General features: G+C 42.4%; 1 protein-coding gene across 1 annotated transcript in view; it reads left to right on the top strand.

The window, feature by feature from the left end:
- The window catches only part of Wdfy2 (WD repeat and FYVE domain containing 2), a 174,681-nt gene that overhangs the window by 108,902 nt on the left and 53,063 nt on the right, over positions 1-12,716 (top strand). The window contains exon 4 of the mRNA XM_004660042.2: positions 11,407-11,461. Within this exon, the coding sequence (XP_004660099.1) occupies positions 11,407-11,461 (55 nt within the window). The remainder of the gene's footprint in view (positions 1-11,406; positions 11,462-12,716) is intronic.

Here is a 12,716-nt window from a genome sequence, read left to right as displayed (position 1 = left end):
TAAATAAAGCAAAAAATAAAATAAAATAAAATACCCAGTTTCTTTCAGTGCCCATGTAAGACAGAGGCCTTGAATCCTTTCTGGACTTGCTTTGGGTAATTCATCTGTATTCTGGCTTCAGATTTGGGGCTTGACTTGGATATTCCCCATTCCAAGAGCATGTGTCCTTAAGAGTCAGAAGTTGGCCAGAGGCAGTCTTGGAGTGGTTGTCCAAACACTCAAGCCAATGTTCCTTAGGAAGACAGTGCAAAAAGCCAAGGGAAGCTTCATATTTACGGTCTCTGAATGCTTAGGGGTGGGGTAGCACAGAAACACTGATGAGAAAATATGGTGACAAAATAATCTGTCATTCTCCCAGGCAAGCTACAAGGCAAACAGCCACTTAAGCACTGTATGTATAGAAAGACCTTAAAACTGCCACATTGGGAAACTATGTGTAAACCCAAGATTAAAAACTCATTGGTAAGGCAAAACTGTGTGTGTGTTTGCTTTCAGTCATTGTGACAAAATACCCGAGAGAATCAACTTAAAATGATGAGGAGTTATCTTTTGGTTCAGTTTCAGTCTGTGGTTGCCTGTCGCCTTGAACCTGTGAAGGCACATTACAACATGATGGACGCATATGGCAGAGGAGGCCTTTTTGCCTCAAAGAGGCCAGGACATCAACAGAAAGACAGGAAGCGTCTGTGGGTGGACACACCACAGTGATTTAATTTCCTCTCACTAGAACCCATCGCCTAAAGCTCCCACCAATACAACCTTCAACACATGAGCCTTTGTATGATGCTTGAAATTCAAACTCTTAGCAACTTGTAAACCTAACTTTGTTTCTTGTAGGTGATATTTTTCATATGGAGGGGCTAAAGGGATCTTGTTATTGCACACATCCCACTGTCTTCACTTACTTCTTACGCTTCTTTATCAACCAGAACATGCGACTAGAGGTTTCTTAGAAAGTTGGGAGCTGAGGCTGGGGGGTTTGCCGCGAAAGCGTTCCTGACACCTACTTGTTAAAATACATGTGGTCGGGGCTGGAGAGATGGCTTAGCGGTTAAGCGCTTGCCTGTGAAGCTTGAGGACCCCGGTTCGAGGCTCGATTCCCCAGGACCCACGTTAGCCAGATGGACAAGGGGGCACATGTGTCTGCAGTTCATTTGCAGCAGCTGGAGGCCCTGGCGCGCCCATTCTCTCTCTCTCTGCCTTTCTCTGTCTCTTTCTCTCTAGTCCAGGCTGACCTGGAACTCACTTTGTAGTCTCAGGGTGGCCTCAAACTCATGGCGATCCTCCTACCTCTGCCTCCTGAGTGCCGAGATTAAAGGCGTGCGCCACCACGCCCAGCTTCCATCAGCCTTTTAATGTGTTATCTTCTCTTTTCCATAATGGCTGTGCATAGAGTACACAGAAGATTACCAGAAGCTGAGAGCTTTTATGTAACACATGTGTGGCAATTAAGCAAATGACAGTATTTTTCCCTTCTTTTTTTTTTTTAACATTTGGTTGGGAGTGACTTTGCAGATTGGTCTGAGTTTTGTTTTGTTTTTGAAAAGAAAACACAGGGCAGAATGTGGTGGGTTGAATTAGGAGTACCCCGTGAAATCATATGTTCTGTATGCTAAGTCCCCAGTTGATGGTAGTTTGGGAATTGGGGTCTCCAGAACAAGTGTGTTGTTGGGGGAGGGCTTATGGGTGTCATAGCCAGCTTTCCCTAGCCAGTGTCAGGCACACTCTACTATGGTAACAAAATGCTGGAGATTGGGCAATGTATAACAACAGAAATCTATTTCTCACCGTTCTGGAGCCAGGAAGTCCAAGGCTGGGCAATTTCAGTATCTGATGAGGGCCTGGTCTGTGCTTCTAAGATAGCACCTTGAAGTCTGCACTCTCCAAAAGAGACACACGCTGTCCTCTGGAACAGGGAGGGGCAAAAGGAGTGGATGCTCCCTTGTACCTATGTTTAAGGACCCTGATCTCACTTAGGAAGACTGTGCCTTCATAACTTAATCACTCAGTCCCCTAAGGCTGTGTTTCCTAGTACTAACACACTAGCAATCTGTGTATACAATGTAAATTTTGTTGAGGACACACCTTCAGATCCTAGCACCAAGACTTTAACTTGCGTGTGCTGAGCCTAGTCCCCTGGCTGGGATGAGATGCTGCAGGATGGCCTGTGTATGCTGACTCTGTCCCCTCCGACCTTTCACAGAATGACCTGCAACATCCCCAAGGACTTGTGATATGTAGATGACCAGGAAACAGAATCAGACCTTCTCAAAGTACTGTTTGCAGACATCTTCCTTAGACTGATAAAAGCTCAGTAACAATTTACTTGGATGACGTGACCTCAGTTACCCAAAAGAAGCCTTGGTGTTTATTTGACAAATGTGTTTTATAAGCAGATGAAAAATAATGACAGTTCTGGTGAAAATCCACAAGAGGATTGTGATCAACAAGTGAATGGTAGACATGGAGCTTTTTGTACTTTAAAAAAAAATTACTAGGCGTGTTAGCAAATTTTTAAAAATTCTCTCTCTCTCTCTCTCTCTCCTTCTTTCTCTCTCTCAAATAAATAAAAACTTTTAAAAGGGGCTAGAAAGATTGCCTAGTGGTTAAGGTGCTTGCCTGCAAAGCCAAAGGACCCAGGTTCGATTCCCCAGGACCCACATAAGCCAGATGCACCAGGTGACATGCGTCTGGAGTTTGTTTGCAGTGGCTGGAGGCCCTGCATTCTCCCTCTCCCTCTTCTTCTTTCTCCCAAAGAAATGAATAAAAATAAAATAAAATTCACTGCTGCCCAACTAATTTACAATCTGATTGACTAATTCTGTGAGTTTAGTTTTTGTAGGAATTCCAGGATACAAACAGTAAAACAGTGTTGGAAAATGTTCAAAGAAGCTTAATAGCTTACTCCATATCTCTTCTTCTGCAATCCCAAACCCAAACAAATAACATTGTAGTTTTTATTCTTTTTTCTTTTTTAGAGTGAGAGAGAAAGAGAATTGGCACACCAGGGCCTCAGCCACTGAAGTCGAACTCCAGGCACTTGCTCCACCTAGTGGGCATGTGCAACCTTGTGCTTGCCTCACCTTTGTGCGTCTGGCTAATGCGGGATCTGCAGAGTAGAACATGAGTCCTTAGACTTCACAGGCAAGAGCCTTAACCACCAAGCCATCTCTCCAGCCCCCAACATTGTAGCTTAGACAGTCTTTCCATTTTTCTGTTTTCATTTCTTGTCTTTCATCAACTTGATCTGAAACAGCACAAAGAAAAGTCTTCTTTCTTTCTTCCTCAGTGTCTAACGGCGCTTCATTTACCTGAGGAGCACCAAGTGCGCCAGTTATCCTTGTTTCCCAGTGCCCCTCGCAAGCCTTCTCCAGCCCCTTGAATTGCCACAAATCCAGACACTGGGTAGGTTGGTACACTGTGCCTTCTCAGAGCTATGGCACTACTGTTTCTTAGTTTGACCCAAGAATCACCACCCGCTACAATTTTTTTTAAAACGGTTTACCAAATGATAGAAAAATGATCCCATTAACAAAAGTTAACAACAAAGTAAAATCTGGAAGTAAATTTCTAAAAATATGTAGAACCTTAGTTGAAGAAAATCATAAATATTTACTAATATACATAGAAGAAAACCTTTAAATCTTAATTCTTATCCAATTTATAGGATTAATATAATTTTAAATATTTATTTATTTGACAGAAAGAGGGAGACAGAGAGAGATAAGCAATGAGTGCAAGAGAGAGAGTGGGTGCACCAGGGCCTCCAGCCACTGCAGACAAACTCCAGATGCATGTGCCACCTGGTGCATCTGGCTTATTTGGGTCCTAGGGAATCTAACCTGGGTCCTCTAGCTTGGAAAGCAAATGCCCTAACCACTAAGCCATTTCTCCAGCCCTAATATAATAAAAACAAAATGGCCAGCCATGGTAGCACATGCCTTTAATTCCAGCACTTGGGAAGCAGAGGTAGGAGGATTACATAGTGAATTCCAAGTCAGCCTGGACTAGATCAGACCCTACCCCAGGGGGAACAAAATGCTTAATGTAATTTTTCTTTGCTCACATAAAATTATTATTATACTGATCATCTAACCCCATTTTAATCAGAACAATTAAGAAGCACCTGAGTTTATGGTGATGCATAGTTGTTTTTATACTAACTGGATCATTTTGGTTCTAGAACAGGAAGAGATTAGTAGATTAGAAGAGCAGAGTTGAAGAACCTCCAAACAGACCCACATGTGTGTAAGAGTACAAACAAAGTAAAGAAGGTATCTTAAGTCAGTTGTATCATTGCTGGGACAGAACACCTGGCCAGGAGCAGCTTAGAAAAGGAAAGGATTTATTTTGGCTTAGTTTTGAGGGGAAATTCGTCATGGCAAGAAAAGTGCGGCAGAGCAGGAAGCTGGTATCACATCATCACGGCAGCAAGGAGTTAGAGAGAGAGAGAGTCAGTAGCAATTGAGGCTGGGCTGTATCACCTTGAGGTCTACCCCCAAGTGACACACCTCTTCCAGCAGGTCCCCACCTCCCAACCATCCACCAGCTTCCCAAACAGCACAACCAACTGGGGATCAAGTCTTCAAACCCATTAGGCTGTGGGAGACATCTTACATCCAAATCACCATAGTTGTAAAAGAATTACTAAATAAGCAGTGTAAGGTAATTGGTTTCCTTTTAAGAAAAAGATCGGCTTTAATTCTCACCTCTTGTTTTATACCAAAATAAATTCCAGGAGCATTAAGTAGCTTTAGGTGTACAAAGTAAGTCTTGAAAAAGAAAAAGAAAAAAAAAAAAACCACAAACTGAAAACAGAGTTGTTTAAAGAAAAATCTCTGCCAAGAAGAACATGAGTGTGAGACAGTGGACATCACAATGGAACATATATTTCACAATATGAAATATGAAACTTCTCAGCATTAAGCAAAGTGACTTAAATGCAACTGAAATTAGGCAGAAAATGGATGCTAGAGATACGAAAAAGAAAAGATGATTCCCTCGATCTATGACAATGAACCACTACAATACTAGGTAGCAGAAAAGAGTCACAAAATAAAATAAAAGGACGTAATATTTTAAACTTCTTTTTTAAATTGTTTTAATCTTGGGTTATAACTTGAGTTGAAGAAACTAGACTTTCTTGTAGTGACTATTGGGGAGACTTGGGACTCATTGGGGTGCTGAGAAGTGACAGTTGAGTGCCCAGCACTAAATGAGACATCTCTATTCCACCGTCCAGTGCCAGGGACCATTGCATAGAAGGTGGCCGTTAGCTTCATGACCTCACAGCAGATACCAGTACCTGCACAAGGCCCGCAGTGTTGGGGCCCTCGACACATCAACATGGGTGATGGAGGAGGGGAAGAAAGATACATTGAAGTAGAAGGAGGGACTGTTCGGAGGGAGGGAAGGGTTCAGGAAAGGGGGAATAGTGGGAGGAAATTTTTTTTTAATGTTGGGGATGGTGGCTCATGCCTTTAATCTCAGGATTCATGAGACTGAGGAAGGAGGGTCACTGTGAGTTCAAGGCCAGCCTGGGATACAGAGTGACTTCTATGTCAGCCTGGGATAGAGTGAGACCCTGCCCCCAAAGTAAGTAGAAGTGATGAGGCGTGGTGGCACATACCTTTCATCCTGGGACTCAGTGGGAGGCAGAGGTAGGAGGATCCCTGTGAGTTCAAGGCCAGTCTGAGACTACACAGAGCAAGACCCTTCCTCAAAAAACCAAAATAATACTGATTATTAATAAGAAGAAAATAGGTCCTTTTATATATTGATGAAGGGAAATCAGTTGGCATAAATGACTTATAAACAATATTGGTGATATTTATCCAAAGCCTTAGAAGAATTATACTTTTTCATGAACAGTGGTGTTTCTAGAAAACCAGTCAGAGAAAACAACAGACATATGATTACTAAACATCTCGCCTTCTCCTTTTCCTGTGCTGGTGATTAAACCTAGGGTTTCACACCCTTTTGACAAGTGCTACCTCTTAAGAGCAAAGCTATATTCCAAGCCCTTTTAGTTTTTTTTTTTTTTATTTGAAACAGAGCTTCACAAGTTAGTGCCCAAGCTGGCTTAAACCGAAACTGTAGCTGAGGTAGACCTTGAACTTGCTGTCTTCCTGCCTCAGCTTCTTGAGTGTAGAGGCATCTGCCTACAGGCCTACCTCATTTTTTTTTAAATAACTAAGCATTTAATAATAAAATACTTTAGAACAATGAAACATCCTAGATGTAATAGAGATGAGTTATGCCCAAATCCTCTATAGAGTCTTGCAGTGAGATTGTTAGGTAGCCGCTGACACTTCTGTTTTCAGAAGACTTTTGGGGTGCAGAAAGTGTCCCTGTGACATTGGCACGCGGATAGGGAGAGCCCCCCAGCAGCATAGATGGGATGGTGGTCTCTCTGTGTAAGGGGAAGGGCTAAAAAGCTGAGTTCTCTATAACTCAGAGTTGCTCAGTAAATTTCAGCAGATTTTTTTAAATGATTTATTTATTTTTATTTATTCATTAGAGACAAAGAGAGAGAGAATGAGCATGCCAGGGCCTCTAGCCACTATAACCAAACTCCAGATGCATGTGCCACCATGTACATCTGGTTTACGTGGGACCTGGAGAATCGAACCTGGGTCCTTAAGCTTCATAGGCAAGGGCCTTAACCACTAAGCCATCTTTCCAGCCCCAGATTTTTTTTTTTTTTTTTTTTTTTTTGGTTTTTTGAAGTAGTGTCTCACTGTGGTCCAAGTTGACCTGGAATTCACTATGTAGTCTCAGGGTGGTCTCAAACTCATGGTGACCCTCCTACCTCTGCCTCCTGAGTGCTGGATTAAAGGCATGCGCCACCATGCCTGGCTCAGCTCCATTTTTTTTTTTTTTTTTGAGAGGAAAATTCCTTATTTCATCTTGCAAAAGGTCATGCTTATTTTATTCCACTCTCATGGGGATACTTCTTACTTTTTCTAAGCACTGACTGAACCCTCCCTGCAATCTATGGGCTGTCATAGACTGGATATGGAGCCCAGAGATGTAAATGGCTAATCAAAAATCATGTAATGGCCAGGCATAGTGGTACACGCCTTTAATCCCAGCACTCGGAAGGCAGAGGTAGTTAGAATTGTGGTGAGTTTGAGGCCATCCAGAGACTACATAGTGAATTCCAGGTCAGCCTGAGCTAGAGCAAGACCCTACCTTAAAGAAAAAAACAAAACAGGAAAAACATCGGACTCTGTAGCTCCAAGTCCAACAGCTCTAGTTGGTGACGAATCTCCAAGTCCGATAATTCTAACCAGCAACAAGTCTCTGGAGTTCCATTTCTGCCCCTCCAGCTAGGCTACTCACAGTCCTGGAAAACCTTATCTGGAGCCAGCAGTTCTCCTTGGCAGCTATCTCATGATCCCGGCGTCTCGGCTGGGTCTCCACTGCAACCCACGGTCCATCCTCACAACTCCGTCGGGTCTCCATGCAGGCATCCAGCAAATCTGCTTCACACTGCCCATGGCCATTTCCAAAACACAAGACCATGTTACAACTTCAATAACCCTCTTTTTCCTGCATTTCTTATACTCTCTAATACCAGGTAGAGTGCCAGTTTGTTAATCCAGGGGGAATAAAGCAGACTTTGAAGAACAGGACACTCCTTGAGCGTTCAGGCCCCTTCAAAAGAGTCTACATTCTTTCTATTGTCACAATGCAGATCAGCTCGCCCAATCTCAATGATTGTAATCTCTCATGCAATTGCAGCTGAACAGACAGAAGTTTTGGCCCAAAGACTTCTTTTTGTGCCATATCCCTCTGTACACACCAGTCTGTTTCCATGCAAAGCAACCCTGCACAAATTCTCAGGACATGGGCACAAGAGCAAGCCTCTCACACAAATGCTTCTAGCTCAGTCCAAGCAAAGCTCTTTCTCACCCTCACAAGCCAAACCTCACAGTCCTTAGTCATTACTGAATTCAGGTCTTTCAACTCGGACCTGAATAGTCCATCAAGCTGTACTTACAGCACTGCAAGGTATCTCTTAGGTCAAGGTTAAAAATCCTTCCACATTCCTCTTGAAAATCAGCTTCAAGAGGTCAAAGCCACACAGTCAGGTATCTAACAGCAACCCAACTCCTGGAACCATCTATACTGTTGCAGTCAGGTTTGCACTGCTGACAGAAATCACACAGCTGGGCTGGAGAGATGGCATAGCGGTTAAGCGCTTGCCTGTGAAACCTAAGGACCCCCGGTTCGAGGCTCGGTTCCCCAGGTCCCACGTTAGCCAGATGCACAAGGGGGCGCACGCGTCTGGAGTTCGTTTGCAGAGGCTGGAAGCCCTGGTGCGCCCATTCTCTCTCTCTCCCTCTATCTGTCTTTCTCTCTGTGTCTGTTGCTCTCAAATAAATAAATTAATTAAAAAGAAAGAAAAGAAAAGAAATCACATAGCCAAGAGCAGCTTGCAGGGTGAAAAAAGATTTTGGCTTACAGGCTCCAGGGGGAAGCTCCACAATGGCAGGGAAAACAATGGCATAAGCAGAGGGTGAACATCACCCCCTGGCCAACATCAAGTGGCAACAAGAACAGGAGAGTGTGCCAAACACTGGCAAGGAGGCACTGGCTATAACACCCATAAGCCTGCCCCCAACAATACAGTGCCTCCAGGAGATGTTAATTCCCAAATCTTCATCAGCTGGGAACCTAGCATTCAGAACACCTAAGTTTATGGGGGACACCTGAATCAAACCATGACAGGTACCAAGACATTTAATTACATTTGACAGCTACTCTCAATAATAACTTCAGATAGGGGCTGGGGAGATAACTCAGTGGTTAAAGGTACTTGCTTGCAAAGCCTGATGGTCCAGGTTCAATTCCCCAGTGCCCACATAAAAGCAGATGCACAAAGTGGCACATGCATCTTCAGTTTATTGGCAGAGGCAGGAAGTCCTGGTGTACCTTTTTTGCCCTCTCTTTCTATCTCGCAAGTAAGTAAATAAAAACATTTTCAAAACCCCAGGTAGAACTAAAATAGAAGTGACTGCTTGTACTTGGTCATGATTGACAAAGTGAGCAGCAAATACAATATTACATATTATGGAAATGTACTAAAACTAAAATGCATGTATATACCAAAACCAAAAGCTCATTTTAGTATACATAAGCAATAGCTCATTAAAATTTGGAATAGAAAAATTCCCATTCAAACTATTTAAAGAAAGAATATATTTAAAGATAGGAGTATATTCCTCATGGAAGATATATTTCAATTGAAATATTTTTATGAATTAAAGCCTTAAAAGTATTAGTTGAAAGTATCTTTAACTTAGAGTGCCAGGATTGATTTTTTTTTATTTACAGAAAGATTTTCAATACTAAATTCAATAAAGATTCAGTGCATGAAATTTTAAGGACACGTTTTCAGGAGAGAAAATATTGCTAATTTATTTATATATGAAGCAACAGCGTACTAAATCTAAGTCAAAACCTTATGATTCAGTAAGAAAATTAGAAATGTACATAACATGGCATGGCCCACACCATATCTCCACCCTGTCCCCTTCAGGTATTCTAGTCCAGAGTCTCTGGTTACCCGGCCACTTGCTCGCCTATAGAAGCATAGCCGGCTGGGCCCAAGATCTCACTTTCCCAGTAGCTGCAAAGGGGCTGGGCTATTTTCCCAAAGGAAGGAGAAACTATAGTTTCGTGGAACTATCTTTAAAATTCAGAAGGAGGTGGAAGAGAAGAGACAGATAAATTGCCTCCCTGTCCAACTCCTTGGTGGGGAAAGGGGGGGACTGGAAGTGTCATACCACGCATCCTGCCCCATTCCCCTTCACCTGCAGTGCTGAGATCACACCTGTGGTGTTAGCATCAGGTTTAAGGCTTTGCTCAAGACCAGATTTTTAGGGAGCCAGTCTAAAGCAAGATCGGAACAGAAACATCACACAAGAAATGAAAATGCCAAATGAACATAACAAAAAATACTCTGGTGTAAAAACCATAATTCATTGTAAACCAAAATGATATGCTTTTTTTTTTTTTTTTTTTTTTTTTTTTTTTGCACATCCATTTGGCAAACCCTGTAAAGATGAAAGCTAGCTGTAGTGAGTCACACCTTTAATCCCAGCACTCAGAAGGCTGAGGTATGGGGGTTGCCATGAATGTGAGGCCAGCCTGGGCTACAGAATGAGTTCCAGGTCATCCTGGGCTACAGAGAGACCCTGCCTCAAAGAAAGATTGAATAGATTGACATGAAATGTTAACAAAATGTGGGGAAGCACTACAGTGTGGTAAGAAGGTGGGTTGCAGAGCGAATGGCTGCCCACTTACTTCACAGAGAGTAACCTAGCACTTGTAGACACTCTCCTTGCTGTCCTGTTGTTAATAGAAAATAGCACATAAGTCCATTTAAAGAGGGAAGTACTTGGAAAAATGACATGGTGTATCTATTTTATGGAGTATAATAGAGCCATGAGAAAAATAAGTTAGAGCCAAGTAAATCCTGGAACAATAGTTCTGATACATTTTATTTTATTTAAATTTATTTCATTTTTATTTTATTTATTTATTTGTTTGTTTGTTTTATTTTCCAAGGTAGGGTTTTACTCTAACGCAGTCTTATTTGGAACTCACTCTGGAGTTCCAGGCTGGCCTTGAATTCACAGTGATCTCTTACCTCAGCCTCCCAAATGCTGAGATTATAGGCATGTGCCACCATGGTGGGTTTTTGGGGGGAGGGTTCTGATATATTTTAAATGAAAACAAGTTATATTATGAGGTCTTTATTCCTGTTCTTCCACAACCAGACACAATGAACAAGTTAGAGTAATGTCTCTAATGTTATCCTGCTCTTGTACAACCAAATACAACAAAACCCTATGCGTGTGTGTTTATAAAAGTGCTGTATTTTTTTTTTTTTAAAAAAAAAAGGTGTGGAAGGATAGACCAGACTTTTAACACTGGTTGCTTAAAAAAGGTGAGACTGAAGGTGCAACTTTTCTCTTACATATCCTGTGTTGTTTGATGTGGTATGGTAAGCTTCAACATTTTCAAATTAATTAGGTTAATTAATTAATTAATTAGGTGAGGGTAGGGGAGATGACTTGAGTTCACTTTTCACCTTTCATCTTATTGTGGGCATGCCGGGAGAACCGCCAACTACCCTGGCAAGGCAGAACCCATTATCCTTGCTCACCGACCACAGCACACATTGCCACCCACACCACACACACTCCCTCACACTCCCACACCCCTACCCACACCACACCCATGCCCCACCCCACACACACATACGTGACACCCAAAGATTTAAACAATGCCAGATTTCTTAGCCACACCCTAATGGTAGTGGTGATTCTGTGATGGTGTCTGGTTTCACCTAAAGAGCTTCATTTTGCTTAAGATTTGTGTTTTGTTTTGCAGGAATTTATTTTGTCTGAAGATTATAATAAGATGACGCCTGTGAAGAACTATCAAGGTAGGGAGCCAGGGGATGTTTTGATTACCTGGCTTCTAAACTATGTCTGGGTGTTTGGCATTGCCACAAGAGAACACTTACTGTGCGTAGGGAAATAAAGAGAAAACCCCTGCGAGGGGAATACTGTCCCACTTTGTGAACCGAGTTGCTGAGGCCAGAAGGCTTGATCTCACTGGCCTGTGGTCCTAAGCAGGTCAAGTGCAGAGCCACACTGGGTCAGAGTGACGCCCAAGCCCGCGGCCTCTGTCTTCCTGCAGCACAGAGCAAACTTGGGAAAGTGGGCCTCAGCTAAAGCTGCTTCACATGAGGCTCACTGCGTGTTGTGACTTGCTTTAAAATGCTCAGAATATTCGTATTGTCCAGGGGATAGGATCACAGGTTGTTTTGAATTAATTAATTTTACTGCAGAGAGAGAGAATTGGTGCACCAGGGCCTCAGCCATTGCAATGGAACTCCAGACACTAGCACCACCTAGTGGGCATGTGCGACCTTGCACTTATGTCACCTTTGTGAATCTGGCTAACATGGGATCTGGAGAGTCGAACATAGGTCCGTAGGCTTCACAAGCAAGAGCCTTGACCGCTAAGCCACCCTCCAGCCCATAGGATCACAGTTTTTATTGTGTCTTCAACATTGGCATGTTGGATAGCTTCATACTATAGATTAGGAGCACTATGTAGAAGGGATTCTTTGTCTAGACCAATAATGTCATGCAATCAGGACATTAGGCTTTCAAGACTGAGAGGTCATTTCATACAGATACCCTGACCTCAGTCATTCTGTGTGATAATTCAGCCTCTCCTCTAGCACCCCAAAGATGTGGCAACCCATTCTGTCTTTAGGAAGTTCTAAGCATTTAAGCCCATTATTTTAATTTTTTTTTTGTTTTTTGTTTTTTGGGGTTTTTTTGTTTTTGTTTTTAGAGGTAGGGTTTCACTCTAGTCCAGGCTGATCTGGAATTCACTATGTAGTCTTGAATTCATGGAGCTCTACTGCCTCCCAAATGCTGGAATTAAAGGTGTGTGCTACCACGCTCAGCTATATTTTAAGATTTTAAATCTAAATTTATATCCCTGTGGTCTTCAGTTTTTTTCTCATGTAACTCATCAGATATTTACTGAGTGCCTACTGTGTTCTAGTTGCTCAGGATTGTCATAGTAAATAAGACATACATAAGATCTGTCTGGAAGTAGCTTATACTTAGTGTGGAGGATACAAGCAGGTAAACGGTTTGTTGAACTGTTATGTGAAAAGT

This window comes from Jaculus jaculus, chromosome 7, assembly GCF_020740685.1.
Source record: "Jaculus jaculus isolate mJacJac1 chromosome 7, mJacJac1.mat.Y.cur, whole genome shotgun sequence".
In the NCBI taxonomy this organism is placed as follows: Eukaryota; Metazoa; Chordata; class Mammalia; order Rodentia; family Dipodidae; genus Jaculus; species Jaculus jaculus.
Note: the sequence above shows the minus strand (reverse complement) of the source record. Positions and strands in the feature narration are given on the sequence as shown.